At 36.8% G+C, this 20586-nt stretch overlaps 2 protein-coding genes across 2 annotated transcripts; both read right to left on the reverse strand.

Moving 5' to 3' along the window:
* Positions 1-750: 750 nt before the first annotated feature.
* Positions 751-12067, reverse strand: LOC110111609 (probable folate-biopterin transporter 9, chloroplastic). The gene is made up of 2 exons (XM_020843551.2): positions 11562-12067; positions 751-2185 (listed from the first exon to the last, which is right to left on the reverse strand). Exons 1-2 carry the CDS (start codon positions 12028-12030, stop codon positions 1149-1151), a joined length of 1506 nt encoding a protein of 501 aa, XP_020699210.1. The 5' UTR covers positions 12031-12067; the 3' UTR covers positions 751-1148.
* Positions 12068-17376: 5309 nt separating this feature from the next.
* Positions 17377-20083, reverse strand: LOC110111617 (subtilisin-like protease SBT1.2). Its single transcript, XM_020843564.1, has 3 exons — positions 18930-20083; positions 17911-18672; positions 17377-17740 (listed from the first exon to the last, which is right to left on the reverse strand). The coding sequence occupies exons 1-3, from the start codon at positions 20081-20083 to the stop codon at positions 17377-17379; spliced, it is 2280 nt and encodes a 759-aa protein (XP_020699223.1).
* Positions 20084-20586: the final 503 nt, after the last annotated feature.

The raw sequence follows: 20586 nt of genomic DNA on the forward strand, positions 1-20586 counted from the left end.
GGTGAACATTGGTTTGTGTGATGTTAACAAGGTGATGATGAATGATTCTTTTAGTGGTTTATTTATTGCTTCTTATGATTCACCCTTCGTTAGAACAAACTTTGTTGCTGGGGATTTCTAACAAGTGCTTAACAAAATGTTATAAAAGATGAAAATGAGACTTTTATGTGGTATATTAGTAAATATAACAATTTTGATTTTAAATATATATTTTAAATTATTTTAAGTGGTATTTATGTAAAAATCACTTTTTTTAAGATACAAATGTTCATTTAAAGATAATTGCAAAGGCACAAAACTCTTCTAAATTCAAACTTCAACCTTCCAACACATAATATGTTCTATAAATTATATGTTTACTATATCGTATTAACACCTCTTAAGAAAGGGCATCACTTAATTTATAACCGACGACAAACACTAAAATTTTGGCACTAAATAAATACTAAAAGAACTATATTATTGTTGAATAGGTTTTATTTGAGTCTCTTAAATATATTAAAAGGAGTGATGGTTTTACTGCTTAAAGATTTAATCACTGTGTTAGTAGTAATAAATATAAATCACTGGTTATCACATAAGTCATATGTGATAACCAATGGAAGTAAGAGTATATGACATAAAATACACACACCAAAGAGCATCAAAATGTTAAGTAAACTGGACTTTGTTACATTTTTTTCACTAATTCTAAGAGAATTTGGTGTACTCTCCCTTCTACAAAAGTGTTAAGTAAAAATAAATATATCATTAAATAAAAGCAATTTGTACACAGTTTATAAGATCAATACCATATCTTTTTTTACATATAAAACAAAATTTTCATTTTTCATCGAAAAACTGCCCTCATAAAAATGCAACCAAAATTGTTCACCATAATCATTGGTGATGTACATTTTGAAGGGCTATTGCCTTTACATGATCGGATCGCTACTTGAAATTGATCAAAGACTCACCACATCCCTCTTCACCGGCAAATTATTATGCGCGGAGCCAAACGCCGTCCAGAAACCAATCAGGATGCGCCATGTCACCCCCGCTCGGTACCGCGGCTCGGTATCGTGTTCGGTACTGCTGACGTGGTGCATTCTGGTTGGTCTCCGGACGATAAATGACGTTCAGCATCCGCACAGAATAATTTCTCCTCTTCACCATTGTCTTTTGGGCTTCTGAAGCTCCAAATTCATCATCATAGGAACATGAGAAATCCATCCCAAAGGTAAAAAAGCTGCTAAAACCTGCAGAACTATACCCAAAGGCAAGCTTGAATAGTTCTCTGATGACACTCCTAACAAAGAAGCCAATCCAACTCCAAATACACCACTCACTATAGACGACAAACACATAGCTGAAGCAAAGAAGGCAAAGAGAGAACCCTCATAACCCAATGGGCAAAGCCTCGAGAAAAGGACTGTGAAAGGTAATGTCTTAAACTGAGCAAGAGATTCAGCCAGGGAAGAAATGCACAGCACATGCACTTCATTTGAAATACCCATTCTCACATTGATTTGCTTCACTAAAAGTAAATCAGAAATGAATGAAAGAGCATAGAGAACCTGAACCACAGATATGAGCTTCCTCATTGGGATGCTCTTCAAATGTTGGTTATATAAAAGTGTAGTACATAAGACAATAAGCTGACCCACCACTTTCGACAAGCCGATTACAGAGGAGTCAAGGTTCAGGCACTGGGTTTGGAAGCAAAAGAGAGATCCTGAAAGAAGTGGAACAACAGCATTGGAAGCTACAATCCAGAGAAGAGGGTATAGTATACTGGTCTGTGTAATCACAGCCATGAGGGCTGTAAATTGCTTGCTAAGGTTTTCTTTCAAGGAGTTCTGAGGGAGATGAGAGATTTCTTTTGTAGTCAAGGAAATAACTAATTGAATGGTGAGTAGTATTGAAAAGGAGAAGAACATTGGGTTAACTTTGGGGAGTTTTAGAAGAAGGAAGCCACCTAAGAGATTGCCTAGGAGTCCTCCGGCTGCGACGGCCGTAAATGCGAAGGACTGAAGCTCACCTGGGCTGCGGGTTTTGCTGAATTCGGCGACAAGAGCATCACTGACGACTTCTGTGACAGATGCGCCTAGATTGCTAAGCAAGATGCAAGCCATTTGAGTTGGGAATCTTCCTGCATGTGTAGGAACTAAGGCTAGTGTGCACCAGGAAAGAGCCTGCAAGAAGGCTGCAAGATGCACAGAATTATTACAAGACAGACAGGTTATTTAGAAACACAACAAAATGTTAGAACATTTATTGCTGAGATAAATGAAATGTATAATTATATTACTAAAATATTATTTTAATGATTAGTTAATTTGGGGGGTTCCCATTTTAGGATAACTTTCTTAAGCTTTGTTTTTCAAATAATTATCACAATTATATTTAGCCATAACTTTTTACCACTCATTTTATATTTAGATATATTAGAGTATAATAGTTATGAAATATGTTTAATTTTTTCAACAGGAAAAAGTTTATAATATCCACAACAAGTAAAAAATCCAATTTCATAATAATATTTAGGCTTCGTTTGGGACGGCTTTTTTTCTGCTTTTTAAAACAGCTTTCTAATAAAAAAATAAAAATTTTATACTAAAAATTTGCTTTAAGAAACAGTATGAAAGCCGTCCCAAATAAAGACTTATACAATAACTATTATAGATAAGCTGCAGCAACCCCAAGCAAACCATTGGCCAAGTTTGGAATAACTCTCTACTGCACAAACCTTTGGAACTTAATTTATGCGTAACTGGATTTCATCATTCAGGTATATTAGGGATGGGTTTAACTGATTGTATGCTGCCTTATGCTTAACTATTGATTCATTATCTGAATTACAATGACACGATGACGTACAGTTCAACCTTTTCCTTCAAATTTCATACGGAGGGTAAGCCTAATGAGGAAGCTTCTTGCACTAAGGATAGAGTCAACTAGAGAGATATTTCATCGAGAAAGCCATCTAAGATAGTGGATTACTTGCAGGATCAAGCTAAGAAGAAAATTGACTAATGAGACTCAGCTCAAACCTCGATGGTTTCACGGCCATGTCAAAGCTACTTGAAATAGGATGAAACTGACACTAAGAAATCATTTCGAAAACACTACATGATGAGGACATCCGACCGTTGAAAGTTTATCAGAGAAGGAGCCGAAGATCTACGGCTACGATTGGACCACTTTATTTCTGAGCATTTATTTGTATGTGATTTTTATTATGTATTTTTTTCATTTTTACCTTCACTTGAGGGAGCAGGCTTATGTGACCCCAGGGGACACTTCTGTCATTGGATATTTTATTGTAAGTCGTCTATTTATAGACCTCTCCTCCTCTTTGGAGAGGATGATGATTATGAAGAGAAAAAAAAAATTCAGCACTTTCTTTCTAGGTGAGTTGTGATAGTTCTTGTGAGAGCTTGTACGAATCCACTAGGTGAGGGCAAGGCATTTCTTATCAGCCACATGAAGCATCCGGGCTCGCGGTTTATCTCCCCCGCCAACTCTCTTTCCCTTCTTTCCCCTAGCTGCCGGCCCAACTCCTCCCCCTAGCCGCCGGCCTTTCCAAAATTACCCCCTTGGCCGACTTTCACCGTAAACCGCCGGACACCCTTTCCCTCCTAAACCATCGGCTACCCATCCCCTCCTAACCACCGGCCATCCACCTCTTTCCATTGCCTTCAAAATTTCAAACCAAGTAATCAATACTTTCCACCCTTAGCGCAACGTAAATTTGGAAAGTCCTAAATTCATTTTTTAATTCACTTAAATCTGAAACTTCTTTATTAAAAAAAGGATGAGTTATGTTAGGAAAGTTTCCCCAATCATACTAATTTGAATTTTGAATAGAGATTTGCCTTAAATCCCCTGTCCTCAATTAACATCTTAAAATTGGCAACTCCTTTAAATCCTCTAATTAATCCCACCTCCCCTAGCCCTTGCCGCCCTGTCCCTTCTCTCCTTATTTTAGGGTCATTCAAATTCAATTTCCCCCAAATCACTCACCCCACTTAAAGCGAGCATTAAATCCTAATCAATCCCAAATTATTCTTAACTTCGGTTGCATGCCACCTAGACAAGAAATTAATTCCATAATTTTGTTAATTGCTGGAATTAAATTCAGAATTTCCTAATTTTTGTCCATGCTTTATTCTACCCCCAAATCCGAAATTAAATCTCGCATTTCTCTCCCCCATTATGGCCGGCCACCTCCCCACCTTCCCCCTGACCATTATTCCTCCTAACTTGTTCTTCCCTCAAGAAGGAGAACATAAATCCCCTCCCAGGGCTAGCTACACCTCCACCCGCCCCCCTCCTCTACACCTAGTCCTCCACTTAATGATCCCACTAAGCAAGGAATATCAATCCCGTATTTTCCCCTACCCTTACATCATTCCCAAATCCGTAATCCATTATTGACTAAAAGGCTTGAATGATACAAGAGGCAACACCAAACAATCGGCCGGGTTATTCTAGCAATGTTAGAACAAGAACAAAAAATACGAGGATGATAAACCTTATTTCTTACTTTATATCTTTGATTCCTCCTCAATCATGGCATCACGTCATCATGAAGACTTATCCGCATAGCCCACATTAAGAGTATGTGTGAGTGAATCTTTATAGTGACTATTCTAATCGTTAAATTAGGGATTCTATATGAAAGCCTCACATTAACATGGTATGATTTAATTTGATTATTTTGTGATCCTAATGTTATCATGTAATTGATTGCCTGAGCTTAATCACTATCTTGTTGGTCTTAACTTTTAGTTTAAACATGTGAGAAGTTAATGAATTTGTAAAGTTCTACCCATAAGCATGTAATTTCAAATTCACCAACATCACATATGCACGTCATCCTACATCATTTGATATAAGAACATGGTTGCATTTATGTGCTTATTAGGATTACTTTATTTCATGTTTTAGTATCTAAATCGGATCCTACACGCATCAACTTACTTGTTTGTGTCATCATATTACCTTCTTTTTGTTTACATAGTCCTGAGTTACCCCTGAGACATAGGATGGACCCTGAACAAATTCACAGGACCTTAGACCTATTGGAAGGTCAAATGAGCACGATCAATCAACAACTTAGGGAGAATCAAGCTAACATAGCTGAACTCCATCGCCAGACGATGGAACGATTTGACACACTAGATCGAGACAGGAATAACCAAACACCTTACACAAAATCTAGGTCTCCTTCCATGTATGGGGATGACACCATACCAGATGAGAGACACCCCTGTACGGCTGTACCCCTTATCGAGCACCCCAGTACATCTACGACCTTAATAACGACCCTGATATACCTCTATTGAAAAACATTAAGGTCGATGCCCCAACTTTTATTGAGTTAACTCATGTGGAGGAACTGTATCAATGTTGGATGTAAATGAGATCATGATAACCTTCTTAAGGTATGATACATTAAGAGGAGGATCTAACAGCTCTAATACCATCTAGAGTTTATTCTAAATTAGTGTGCATGCATAAACTAAAATAGGTGGAACTGAATCCACCATATTTAAAAGTAGATTTTGGTCATTCGTATGCTCCCCTTATTCCTAATGTAAGCATCAATAATAAATGATTTTATCTATCATAAGTGACATTTAAATAATTCAAAATAGTTGTGCCCAAAAATTTTCCAAGAGAATAATACAAAGAGTTGCCTTCAAAATCAACCTTTTGGCCACATGAAGAGCCAATTTAAACCTCCATCCAAAAGCATAGTAATGTATATTTCTACCAGAACTCTAGCCACATACGATATAGATATATGAGCAATAAAAATCTACTTGCAATGGATACCAAAAATAAAGTCCATATAATACAATGTAAATTGGTTGAAGTAGCATGGTCAAAACTGAGAAAAAGAAATGCAAACAAGAATAACATAAATTTTCTTGGATAAGTCAAAGCAAGGAGACCACTTTAATATATACGTAGGAAAGTTACAAACAGTAGGATCATGGCGAAAAAAGTTTAGAGTAATATGATTCAACAAATAATCTTATAATAATAACGTGAGTGTCAAGAAGCCCAACCAGATTCTCTAGTAAAAAGCAAATTTGAGATAAATGGATGTAATAATGCCCTTGATGAGGACATCAGCGGGAGATTCCGAAACGTTTATCATCGGAAGCATTGGAAATCAAAGGCTACGATTAGGAGCCTGTATTTTTGATTTATTTCATGTATTAGCTTATTTTATTTCATGTTGGATGATTGTACCCTTGCTTATGTTTTGTTTGAGTTGTAGCCCTAAGGTCATTTCAGTCGCTTCTTTTCTTTTATCTTTAAGGCCTATATATATTACCCTTAGTCTTTTATTAAGGTTAATGCTTGATTATTAGAAAATTTCTGATTTCTTTATGAACTTGTGAGTTCTTGAGTAGTGAAGTCCCAAGGTGTGGGCAAAAGTAACACCCACCAGTCGTCGAAAGTGTCCTCGACTTGTGGTTCAAATCCTTTCCCTTGCTACAAGTCGTCGTCCACCTCTTCCCCTTGCTTCAAGCCGCCGGCCTACCCCTGCCCTTACTCCAACCGCCAGCCATCCTCCAGCTCCCCTCCTACCCGTCGACCCCCAGCCCTTCTCCCTCCCTTAGTAGCTGGCCTAGCCCCAAACCCGACCCCCTTCCCCAACCCCAAACCCTAGCCGCCACCCTACCTCCACCTCAACCCTCTTGATGATGATTTCAATCGTCATTATTGCTTGCCAAATTAGCCAGATTGATTTGGGAAAGATTTTATACAAATTTGAAATTCAAAATTGAATTTTAAATACTTTTTTAGATTAACTAAAGCTAAATTAGGAAAGTTTCCATAATTAAAACTAATTTAATTTTAAATTAGATTTGATTTATTTATCCTTTTGCTAAATTAGACTCATGATTTAGGAAGCCTTAAATTCCCCCTTAATCCCCTCCCTTCCTTGTACATGCCCCCCCCCTCTCTCCTCTCTCCACTAGTCCACTTCAATTACCCCCCACTTGAATTTGAAATTCAAATATCAAATTCCAAATCCCCTTTCCTATTTTTTTAAATACCTTACCCTATTGGAAACCCTAACCTTAGTTTCACAATAACAAGCCCCTCCCCTTCCTTGGCCGCCCCTCTCCCTCCCTTCTTCCCTTGGATTTTCTTCTTTCATGAATAATATTCCAAGAGAAGAAGAAGACCTTCGCTTTGCTAGTGAATGGCCGATCCCGAAGTAGACCACGACTTTGCATACGATTCTCAAGGGCAGATAGATATTCTTCAATCGGCGTTCTTCGACCACGACTGGGAGATAGAAGACAGCGTCGACGATTGCGTCGATCATATCCTATTCCACTTAGCTGAGACTATCGACGAACAACTACCGTCCAGACAATGGCAAATCGTCGGACATCCACTCGCACCTCCTCCGATGACAACCTTTATGTGGATCAAGGCATTTGGCATCCTATCTCTTTTGGTGGCATCGTTCGGGTTGCTGAAATCCTCTTTATGCTAAGACCTTTCAAAGAGCGAGAGTGAGGGAAACTCAAAGTAACTTATTTAAATGTTACGTTGTGGATTTAAAATTTACAACATTTACTTTGCTAGTGAATGGCCGATCCCGAAGTAGACCACGGCTTTGCATACGATTCTCAAGGGTAGATAGATATTCTTCAATCGGCGTTCTTCGACCACGACTGGGAGATGGAAGACACCGTCGACGATTGCGTCGATCGTATCTATTCCACTTAGCTAAGACTATCAACGAACAACTACCGTCCAGACAATGGCAAATCGTCGGACATCCACTCCCACCTCCTCCGATGACAACCTTTATGTGGATCAAGGCATTTGGCATCCTATCTCTTTTGGTGGCATCGTTCGGGTTGCTAAAATCCTCTTTCTGCTAAGACCTTTCAAAGAGCGAGAGTGAGGGAAACTCAAAGTAACTTATTTAAATGTTACATTGTGGATTTAAAATTTACAACATTTAAGTTTATGTTTATATTTGACTTTATTTTAAGCTCTAGTGATTCTATGGGGTAGCCGATTGTCATAACAAAATTGATATCCTTAAATTCTCTAAATCCCATCTAGTGAACATTAGTTTATTGTTACTTTGCTTATTTCAAATTGTCTTTATAAATTTCTATCGCAATTCCTACTTTGTTTCACATCAGTCCTATATAGAACTTGCATGCTATAGAGAAAGTGAATGGAGTGTCAAGCTAAAAAATCTTAGATATATTAAAAATAAAAAGTATATTAATCTAAAGAAGTGCAGAGGGTTTGATCCCTGCTAAAATAAAGTGTAATGGGTTGACGAAGCCCATTACTATATTGAATCCATCTACCCTTAACAGCTTAAACGAATGACCATGGAGCACAAACAATAGAAGAAACAAAAGCCATAATCGCTTTGGTAGGAGGAGGAACCGCACGGAAACAATAACCACTAAAATGGACCGTGACAAAGGAATAATCCCATAGGGAAAACAACCTGAGGAATACATGACCAAAATGTTGGCATGGATATCAAGGAATGATTCAAAGCCATGGAATATGAAAAACATGACATCATACATAAGATCTTGAACCAAAATTAAAAAGCTACAAATCATACCAAAATAATAAAAGCATCAGCCTAGGAAGCAAGGTCGAAGATAGATTAGCGTGAGCACACCAATTGGAGGCGGTGATGCCTCGCAATAGAGGTTTTAAGGTGCATGGGTAATAGAGAGGGAGTACTGGCCAAAGGAGACAAGGCATGAGCAACAAAGGAACGCATTGTGGTTGAGTAACATAGGGTATTAAGCATGGTTCATGGGTGCGTGCAAGGCTGGGGTGTGAGCATAGATGCAAGAGGTTAACACATGTGCAATGGCTAGGGACATAAGCAGGGTAGGAGCCCCACGCACACGAGTCTCGAGCTGCAAGGGTGAGATGTAGTGCTTGAGGAAGGGCCTTTGTGCATGTGAGCGGGATGAGTAATAAACTAATGATTATACATTTAAACTTATTAATATACTTGAAAGTAGAATAAGCTATTAAAGTAGCAGTAGCAAGTATGGCTATGACCCTCAAGAGAGAATATCTATTTTATGTGGTTTTTTACATTAATGAATACAAATGTTGTATGATCACTAAGAATATGTGGATTGTCAAGGTGATGAGATCGTTTATGTTGGATAATTGTTAGTTTTGAGTGATCTCAACAGCTGCTCCTCATATTGTGATCTCAATTAGGTGTGTGGAACTAATAAGTGAACACTTAAATTGTTTAAAATACCTTTTTTATCTCTTCTCTACTGACTAAATGGAGTATCCTTCTTGGGCAATACATTGCCCTTGGCTAAGAAGCATTATCTTAGGGCTAGTAGGAATGGGTGCTAGCTCAATGCTTATTTGATCCATCAAACTTAGTTTGGCCACACTTTAGCTTATTCCTTGTTGTTAGTAAATTTTGTTAATTCATTTTTCATTGTGTTTATCTAATTCTCTGCTCCTAACTTATCTCCAGGAGAAAAGTCAAAATTAGTCCTGGCAAATGGATATGACCGAGAGGCAAGATTGGCTTAGGAGTTAGACATTATCTATTTTGGTAGTAGTAAGCCTGCATAGTACGCATGTCTATAATAATATTTGGAGCTCATGTCAACCAACACATCAACTATCACCATATTTAAAACTTCTCACTTTTAATATGTTTTCTTCACTTAAATTATTTTTCTTATTTTTCTCTTAGCTATTCATGTTTTCCCTGATTGGGCTCTCAATAAGCTCTGGGGATGCTTGCCAACCAAGGAGCTTCGGCTTTAAGGTCCCGATATGTGCCTATAAATGAGCACTTTGCATTTATACTACTCAGTACTTAGAAAGCAAGTGGTTGGAACCGAGTGTCGAATTCTCGATGAGGTGTTTTAGCTCAGCACGACCAAGCCCCATTAGCTTAGGTCTTCTCATCAACTTTTGGACAACACCCTCACGGTTCAAATCAACTATATTCAACTATCTATATTTGAACTACAATAGTTTTCATCTTCATCATGATCAATATTTAGCTATAACCTAATTATTTGGGGGTCTGATTTAAATGTCAATATATGAAATATATTATTAGCAATGTTCGAATAGGCAATAAACCAAAATAATTTTTATTGACCGAATATGCTTACTCGTCTATTCTATTATGTGTTCATTAAAAAAATTATAAATCAACAATAACCAAAAGTGGGATGAAATGATTTTTTATAGTCGCCTACTAGTTTAACCAATATCATATTTAAGGTAGTAAAATAACCACTAGTCTTCTACTCAATTTGAAATTTATGGTTCTTAATATGTTAACTGTTTCAAAATCCATGTTGGCTCCTCTGAGCAATTAGAATTCCCTCTTTCAAAGATCCTTCACCATCTTTATTTTTGCATATTTCCCACCACATCAAAGTTAAACATAGACTACCGAGTACCGATAACATTAGCAAGTGTTCTCTGGAAAGTTTTTAGAACGCACCACAAGTTTGTACATTTAGGTTTCGTTTGGGACGGCTTTTTTATTGCTTTCTAAAATGGAGTTTTAGTACAAAATTAAAAAAAATTGTACTAAAACTCCGTTTTAGAAAGCAATAAAAAAGCTGTCCCAAACAAAGCCTTAAACTTGTATTCAACTCTAAATTCATACACTTAAATTAAATTAAAGCTAAATTCACTTTCACAGCAGACAAAGAAGAAATACATCACAGAGAGTTCTAAAGTCAAAGTTACTGATTTTTCACATCAAAAACAAAATCAGAAAGAAATATATTTATCCTTTCTAACTTCTCTTTTCAGATCCAAGCAATCAATATTTCAATGAAAAATAGAATAAATCATCACAAAGAAAGGAAACAAATTATAGGTTATTTGTACAGAACTCCATTTATCTGATTTATTGGTAAAAGTGCACAATTTTTTTAAGTTTTGCAAATAAGGACAACAATTTGGCCTATTTCCAAACAAGCACAACAAATTATAACTGAACCCATTCATCATTTAAAAGTTTTAATGTAACAGGTATCATCTATCATCAAGTTACTCGAAATCAAGCTACAAGAAATTTGAGGTATGCGAATCACACATGACATCTTCTAAACATAGAACCTATTGCATGATAAATAACATTTTTTACATTATGAAATGAATGATATATCACAAAATTCTTATGTATTAACATATCTAATATCTAAATATTTATATTTATTTATATAACATTCAAATCTCTAAATTACATGAAAATCATATTAACAACTTATTTAAATAAAACACACCTCATGCATATATTTTGATATAATTTAGATACTAAAGTGCTATATAAATAAATATAAAAATTTAAATATTAGATATATATATATATCTAAGAATTTTGTGGTATGTATGTATCCCCCATTACATAAATATAGCTATTTTTGAATATAAATATAATTCAAAATAAATTTCAAGCTTAATAATCATCTTCACGCTGACTGAAAAACACACACACACACAAAAAACATCAAAAGTTAAGAAAAAACAAAGCAAAAAGAATCCACCTCCAATGGAAATATATGGAAGCCGGCGACCCCCACCAATGTACACAGCATCAGAAATGAACCCAAAGAGAGGCTTCGCCACCATTGGCAAATTCCCAGTGCTCTGAACGAGCTGCAGCATCGAAGGGCTCAATCCAAGTCCATTACTCATGTAGAAATTGAGCGCCAGCCATGGAAAGCATCTGAATCCTTGAACCCAATACCCAAAACCACACAATGACCACATCTGAAGCCCGATTTCTCCATGGCTTATTTCTCTTCTACCTCCTCCAACCCTCTTGGCAGGGGAATGAATAACACCGGCCTTTAGCAAGTGTGTTTTCCTCAAAGGCATCCACTTTCGTTTTCCATTGCTGGAATTGTAAGAGATGGGAAGATCTAGATGAAGATAACCAGAGAAAAGCTTCGTTTGATTGAGGTTTGTCAAGGGGTTGAGAGAAACTGTCATGGGTTTAGAGGGGCAAGCCATTGATGCTTGTTACTGATTTAGGGCTTAGAATAAGAAGATTGGACTTCTACTGGAAGACAAAAAGATGTTTCCAGAATCAAAGTGGAGAGAGGACGGTTGGGAGGATTTTGGCGGAATTTTTTTTTTTTAATTTCACCGCCTATATATAAATATAATTTTTAAATCTATTATCGCTTAAATTTATTTTTTAAAAATTATATTATAATATAATGGCATAAAAATTTTAAATAATTTAAATTTATATTAAAATTAGTATAATTTAATATATCACATACAACATTAATTTTTATGATGAATTCAAAATTTAAAAATTCATCTTAACAAATTTTTTCACTCAATTAACATTAAGTCATTAACTAATTAAAATTTTATTTCAAAAGAACTGTTTTTTTTTTTAAAAAAATTATAAAAAGAGTGCTAAATTATAAAATATATTAAGTAAATTTAATGTCTTGATGATATGACTTTTTTAGACCTCTAAACCAAGAAATCTTTCGCATAAGTTCTAACTTCTCAAAAAAAAAAAAGGAAATTAATTGTCCCTTATAGGGCAACAAATAAAAAAAGTAACTTTAATAATAATAAAATAGATTTCATTGAAAGAATAAATAAAAGTAAAAAAGAGAATAGAAGGTTCTATATTGGATAAATTACTTTTCATCATATTTATTATTATTTTTTTATGTGATACTTGAATCTCCAAATAGATCATATAAGGATTGGTTTGGGACAATTTTTCTCTTGCTTCTTAAAGTATTTTTTTAGTACAAAAATAAGAAGTGATTTTCTAGCACAAAAATTTTATTTTTTGCACTAGAAAGTCGCTTTAAGAAGTAGTATAAGAGCCATCCCAAACGAAGCCTAAGTTTATATTTAAGAGGTGCGAGAAATTTCTATTTTTATAGCAATATTTTGATGCAGATTTTTTATCTCAGGCATTCAAAAGCTCATTTAAATTTTTATTTGTGTTAAGCATGAAAATATTGAATATAATGTGTTATATGAGACACATACATTTAATGAAAGGCTAGCTATGCTTTAGATTAGTGATGACATATGCAAACCTTGCACAAGAGGGTGAGCTAACACACTTTTTTTAACAAGTGATTATGACTTTGTTTGGGACGGCTTTCTTACTGTTTAAAGAAGCAATAAAAAAACTGTCCCAAATAAAATCTACATGTAAAATTGGTGGAATTATAAGGAGGCATAAAATTGGATTGCTACTAATATTAGCTGATGGGCTCAATGTGACAACTTCAATTATATGGCCATGCAATGAAAATGAATAATGATATTGATACTACAATGATACATAAAAGCATCATATGAAATTATATAATTTGCATGTGCATGGCTTGCATTTATATGAAATAAGAACAAATGATCTCCATCTACTATTTACAATATATGATATAATTGTAATAATGTAATATGATATAATCTCTATTATCTGATATGACATACCATAAATAATGTACTATGAGACAAAAAAGTATTTTATATATGTAGAAGTAAATATTATTATTGTAATTCTATCATTTATGCGAGGCATGCATATTACTTTCCATTCAATGAAGTTGAAAGTTTTTGATCTATTAGGTTTATTGCTCACTTATGTACGTGTTTTAGTTTCAAGAAATGACAAGACTCCAACAAAAGGATTGCTTTCAATGGTTGCACTTCGGTGGATTGTAGATATCAACTTTTGTAATCATGATAGATTTCTTTTATTTTTTTTTTGAAAATTTGTGCGTAGTATTTTATAAACTTAAAAACTAGGAAACAAAACATAAAAGCTAAAAGACAAGCAAAGTAAAAACTAATCATCTCTTTACAAAATGAGAGAGAGAGAGAGAGAGAGAGAGAGAGAGAGATGAATCGCTACTGAAAAAGAAACAACAAATACTAAAAATCATGGTGCAAACAATGAGAAATAACATAACTATGGAAAAGTCGCTATCTTTTTTTAAAAAACTTCCATTCTTTTACCTTTAATATGTGATTCTCATATTTAATTTGGGACTCTATCATTATCTTTTTTATCATCTTGAGGAGATGGGGACGCCAAATTTTAGAAAAGAACCTAAAAAGTTGGTTAATGTCCCAATGGTCCCAAAAAAATGCGAGGAAAATATTAATTATACTCCCTAATACAAATACTTGAATCACCATATTAAAAGTAAAGAAAAGAACTTGAGCAATTTGAATGTAGATTCTAGCAACCAACGAACTGAAATGAACTCTCAGAAGATTCAACAAGTCCTCCTTAGCCAATCCCGAAAAAAAATAGCCCAACAAGTGCAATAGCTCCAAGCTCAGCTGTTACAGTCACTTAAACCTCCTTTTCCTTCCAATTAGATCCATCTGGTCTAGCTTCCACTGAGATGAAATCAATCGTAGGAAGACTCGACATGTCCTCCTTAGCCAATCCGGAAGAAAGCACATGTAAGAACTTTCCAACTTGAGAATTTTGATTGAATATTCTATCATCCAAAGAATTTAATTGAATTCTTGGAAGATCAAACAAGTCCTCCTCAGCCAATCCCGAAGAAAGCAACCTAATAGTTGTAAAAACTCCAAGCTCAGCAGCTGCAATCACTAGAACCTTCTATTCCTTAGAATTAGACCCATCCGATCTAGCTTCCAATGAAATGAAATCAATTCTAGGAAGAACCAACATGTCTCCCTTAGCATCTCTCAAAGATCCACCTCACATACCTTGGATATATGATGATATCTCCTCCCAGATCAAACCATCAACACCTTATGAAGGATTAAAAACCTCCATAAATCATCCAATATACATCCCTCCTAAAGCAGCTAAATCACGACAATGAACATCCAATACCAAAATACTATTATCACTAAGATACAATGCACTAAAAATATTTTAAAAACCCATCTTAGTCACTATGCTAACACTTCCAATAGTTGTACCTTCAACACCCAGAGCCTCATTCTCTTTAACATGGCTATCCACCCCAATTACACCGGAAGAGAAAACTTCCCCATCAGATGTACCAGTATCTTAGGCAACCCCAAGAAAATATACCAACTCCAACACCTGAATGATTAATTTCAAAACCTGCCCCTTGTAGCATTTAACAGAACACCTTTAGGGTGAATCGACTGTAGAAAAAAACAAAATCCAATAGTAACAAAAATTTCACAATATTCCTAGTTCTGAAATCCAAATTTTCATTTGAATATTCCATCTCATGGTAAAAAAAATACACATGACAAAAGAAACAAACTCAACACCGATGATAATAAGATGATGTTCTTCACAACATCCTCCCATATAAACTAATCCACCACTTCGAAATAGCTCAAAAGAATCAATAATAACTGAAATAACCATGCAAAGAACATTCTACCCAGCATGAAAGAAATGCTTTTATAATCTGCATGCAGCATCACAATGAATTTACATCTCTGTAGATATCACTGCAACTCCATGGAGATACGATCTCATATAGGATCACAAAAGATTAATGTCCATCGTGGTCCGGATCCTCAAAGAAGTTCTTCCAAACCAAAATCCTTTTTGGAAAAATAGTAATGAAGGAGATTGATTTTTGATGAACAATATATTTATTTAACATAACAACAAACTTCCATGACACAGGCCATAATAATATCTATCACAACCATCTTTAACACCAAAGGATCCACCGTAAACACACTTATTCTTTCATGAAGATAACCCATCCTGAAAAAAGAAAGACTCCAAATACGACCAACTACCACCACATAACCAACCAATTCGGACTTTCCACCGACCACCACCCGAACAACCTAGCTTCTCCCCTAATAACTCGAAAGACTCCAATTTTCTTTATCCTTTAGAGGGAAATTTATTGCATTTTTTGTTGAGACATGGTAATTTACATTCTCATTATTAATATGTCCTCTCCATTGCAATCATTATGTAGAGATTTGTCCAACACGTTATGCATGGGAGGTCATAATGAAGTAGCAAATTTGGATTTTAATTTTGAGTAGGAAATGATTCCATTTTTTTAATAGACAAACTAAGTAATATTCATACAATGAGCACAATTCTTCATTGAATCTTCACTCTCTAGCACTCTGACTCCACTATTCTCTATATAGAATAGGAACACTCCCCTCTCTTTATTTGAACTCTCAAAATCTCATTCAGGTGTCTCTATAACTTAATATCAAATACAATAAAGATATTGGAAAACATTAATTACAAAGTATGAACCTGACTAGGTCATTGAATTTGATATTGGAAATAATGCTTCAGTTGAGAGGACATGGTGTTCATTTCAATGTTGATTTTATGAATGGCTAAAGCCATGATAAATTTGAAACACTTGGCAACAATCTTCTACGTTATGGATCATTTAGAACTAGATCTTCTTTCTCAAATCTTTTCTGTCGCAGTGTTTTTTTTTTTTGAAAGATTTCTCTTAATAGCAAGTTAATCTTCTTAGGGTTTTTCTCGACAACATTGTAAATATTTGAGTCTCTTTTTCAACTTTTAAGTCCTCTCGATTTGACCTCCACACAATTTCTTATGCCATTGATCTCCTCATCCAATGTTTTCTAAACTCATCGTATATTAGGAGTTTATATATATATATATATATATATATGATTATTATTATTATTATTAATGATATTATTTTGACATCAATATTTAATAAATTCCCCAACAAGAATAGCGCAATTCATACATAGACTATTTATAACAATAAGAGAAGACCACACAAATGCTATATAAGAAGAAGAAAATGAGACTTTATTGCCATTCTTCTAAGCCTGTCTCCCATAATGTAGACATCAATCTCCCCACATTTCTTCTGCATCTAAATGGATACCACATCAAAGGACAATTACATTATTTGCCCATCAATAACAAAAAGTTATCCTATCCTCCTAATATTCTAAATTTCCTATGATGATGAAATACTCATCAACATCATAATACAAATATTTCTTAAAATAACATAACATACAAATTTGATGAAAAAAATCATATTAGAATATCCTTATAAAAATGTATATTATGATAGAAAGGCTATTATTCAAAATAAGGAGACATTTGGTATAAATTGTTGATTTTTAAATAGAAATATAAAATAGCTCTAAAAAGTATTTTTTAGTAAGATAAAATTTGTAAGTTTTGTTGTTCATATTAATGCTTCATTTCAGGCAGTTTTCTTACTGCTTCTTAAAGCATCTTTTTAGTACTTTAAGAAGTTGTAAGAAAGCTGCCCCAAAACGAAACCTAAATGTCTCCTTATTTTGAATGCATTTTAAATAAGGATATCCTGATATTAAATTTTTTCTTTCAAATTTGATCTTTTATCCTCATGCTGTCCATTTCACCGATAAAGGGCTCCTCACCCTGTGGTCTTTCTCCCCTTTGTGCACCCAAATGATCTCCCCTTCAATGTACCCCTCCCTCTTCTCCTTTCTCCTCGACACAAACCAGACTCTATAACTCCTCTTTTCATTGATCTCTCCAAAGCTCAATCTCTTAGGCTCCACTCTCACCCTCACTCCATTTGGTTGCCTCACTTTTACAAAATAAGTTGAATTGTTCTTCCCCACATTCATAGCTGTTCTTCTTGTCAAAATCACATTTTGTCCCTTATTGAACTCCACAGAAATTGAAGGATAGTTCAAATTGAACAATTTGTTCTTCTTCATTGTGTCATGGCAATCCACAATCCTAAATAAATTGAATAAAAATCAATTAGAAATAAATAAATAATTTAAATTTTTTTAAGAATTGAAAAAACTTTATTTTTATTTGATTTATTTATTTTCTATGTAAAATAGTGACTGTAAAATAAATAATTAAATATTATTTTAGTATTTATCTTAATTTCTTTCGCTTACCTGTGTGTAATAGCAAACATCTCTGACTTGGTATACCCATGAGAGCATAGATGAATTACGTAGTCTTCCGGTTCAATATCGTAAACCAGTCCCGGATTCATAGCCTTGCTCGGATTAATATGGCCAGCTCCCATCGCGAAAAAACCGGCCGGCTCGACGCCATCCATTATCGGTTTTCCATACCGGTCCAACACATCGGCCGTCGTCATGATAGCTGATCGGACCGCCGCCGGGCTCCAGCCCGGATGCGCGGCCCGAACCAACGCCGCAATCCCGCTCACGTGCGGGCAAGCCATAGAAGTCCCCGACAAAATGCTGAAATTCGAACGCCTGTGATCCTCGGAAAGGCCCGATGGGCCGAGGTTTTCGGGCCAAGCGGCGATGATGTTAACACCCGGGGCGATGATATCGGGCTTTAGAACAGAGGGGATGGTTAGGCTCGGGCCCCGTGAGGAGAAGAGGGCGACGGAGGGGGCTCGTGATTTGCCGGTGGTGGCTGTGGCGGCGAAGATGATGCGAGCTTTGGGGGATTTAGTGGAGTTGATGAAGGATTTGAGTTCGAGGGATTGGGCGAAGCCGATGAGAGTAGAGGGGAGAACGTGGGCGTCGAGAGAGTCCTCTTGTTGGTTGATTTCGGAGTTTGCGAGAATCATGGCGGCGCCGCCAGCTTCTTTGACGGCTTCGCCTTTCTCAGCTCGACCGTTGACTCCACGGTCGCAAACGACTATTTTGCCTTTGACTTTGGACTTTGAAAGCGAGCCCCTGTTTTATGCATGAAGTATTTTTTAAGGTTAAGAATATAAATTTATATTCATTTATGAAAAAATTGTACTTTATTCAAAATTAACTCAAAATATGATTCAAAATAAGTTTTTATTTAAAAAATATATTAAGTATAATATATCATTTATGCAATATATAAATTAATCTTAATAAATATTTGTACAAATTAAACATTTTCTTATTGTCGAAAATGCTCAAATTTAGTGAAGTTTATTTATTTATTTTCAAATTTGTACCTGAAACAGAACTCAGCTCCCCTGTTCCCGCGATTGTCGTAAACCAGCTCGAGCTCCGGCACCTTCCCGCCAATTTTTGAAAATCCGATAACGGACTCCCCGTAAAGAAGACGACCGTTAGCCAACCGGACAACGGCTGGGAACCTTCGGTCCATCGTGCCGGCGCCGACCGTCGTAATCCACGGTGCTTCATTTGCGACAGAGCTAGCAACGGGCCCATTATTCCCGCCGGCGCAAACTACGGCGATGCCTCGCTCAACGGCTCGAAAGCTGCCAATAGCAATGCTATCCTCAAACAGTGGCAGAGGGAATCCTCCAAGTGAGAGAGAAAGCACATCGACTCCGTCGCGAACGGCGTCGTCCATTCCGGCGAGGATGTCGGAGCTATAACATCCGTTAAACCAGCACACCTTGTAAACGGCGATGTGGGCCCCGGGAGCCATGCCGGTCGCCTGACCAATGCCGGCGCCTAGCACACTGGCTCCGATGACAGCTGCGCCGGCGGCTGTGGAGGAAGTGTGGGTCCCGTGGCCGTGGGCGTCGCGGGGGGAGACGTATTCTAAGGCGGCGGTGCCGGCTTCCGGAGCATTGGCGCGGTGGCCCTTGGAGTAAAATTTGGCTCCGATGAGCTTGCGGTTGCAATTTGTAGAGTTAAAGTTCTCGCCGATTTGGCAAGAGCCTTTCCATCTGGAAGGGACTGGCGGCATGCCGCGGTCAGAAAAGCTGGGACTTTCCGGCCAAACGCCAGTGTCGAGAATGCCGATGATGGCACCCCGGCCGAAGTTAGAGCGAGGCCAGGCCCCGGGGGATTCGGCGGTGCCGGCAAGTCCGAGGAATTTGTAGGAGTATGTGGTGTGGAGTTGGAGGCGGCGGTCAGGACGGACGGCAATTACTTCCGGGCAGGCCCGGAGAGTGTCGGCTTCTTCGGGGGAAAGAAGGGCCGCGAAGCCGATGAGGGCGGTGTGGTAGGAGTAGAGTAGGCGGGAGGAGGAGGGCAGCAAAGAGAGGTGCCATTGGTGGTGGTTTGAGGTTATTTGAGTCTTGGGATGGAGTTGGATGATGTAGGTTTGGAGGTCTTGAGATTGCAACAGAGGAAACAAGAAGGAGAAAAAGGAGAAGAGGATGAAGAAGGAGAAGCGCTTGACATGTTCCATTGGCTGGTCGTGGTGGATCAGGAGAAGGAAAGGCGAGGTTTTTTAAGGGAGGAGAGAGCGGGAGAGGCATTTGCAGAGTGGGAGAGGAAACTCGTGAGCAGGAGCTTCTGTATTTTCTGAGAGCTGAGAGGTCTCACGGGATATTTTGGTTGGATTTATTACAGCGCTTGCTCTGTTCCAGCTTCAAATGTGGGTGTTTGAATCAGAAAGAGAGAGAGAGAGAGAGTACCGAATTTAATGCCAGCGCTGAGATTTTTGAACTCTGTGGATTCAACTTGTGAAGTTGGAAGGGTGTGAGACGCAAAGGGATTCTTGAGGAGAGGACGAATTGAATGGCAGGAGATTCTGCAATTAATTGCTTCTTCAGTTTACTGGTGTTAATGGAAGGCTTGCGTTGGGAACTTGGAGAGTAGAGAAAGAGGAGAGGTGATTCTATGAGCCTCGGTTAGGAATTTTTTTCTGAGTTCAGGCTTGAAAAATATTAAATTAATTGTGTAAGAAGT

Source organism: Dendrobium catenatum, unplaced genomic scaffold, assembly GCF_001605985.2.
Source record: "Dendrobium catenatum unplaced genomic scaffold, ASM160598v2 fragScaff_scaffold_1417, whole genome shotgun sequence".
NCBI lineage: Eukaryota > Viridiplantae > Streptophyta > Magnoliopsida > Asparagales > Orchidaceae > Dendrobium > Dendrobium catenatum.

Excerpts from the sequence above, each read along its gene's own strand:
- LOC110111617 (XM_020843564.1), bottom strand. The coding sequence starts at position 20,083 with ATGGAACATGTCAAGCGCTTCTCCTTCTTCATCCTCTTCTCCTTTTTC. Across the intron at positions 18,673-18,929 it reads GGAGCTGAGTTCTGTTTCAG|GGGCTCGCTTTCAAAGTCCA; the intron begins GTACAAATTTGA and ends TGCATAAAACAG. Across the intron at positions 17,741-17,910 it reads ATGTTTGCTATTACACACAG|GATTGTGGATTGCCATGACA; the intron begins GTAAGCGAAAGA and ends CAATTTATTTAG.
- LOC110111609 (XM_020843551.2), bottom strand. The coding sequence starts at position 12,030 with ATGGCTTGCCCCTCTAAACCCATGACAGTTTCTCTCAACCCCTTGACA. Across the intron at positions 2,186-11,561 it reads TCCATATATTTCCATTGGAG|CCTTCTTGCAGGCTCTTTCC; the intron begins GTGGATTCTTTT and ends TGCATCTTGCAG.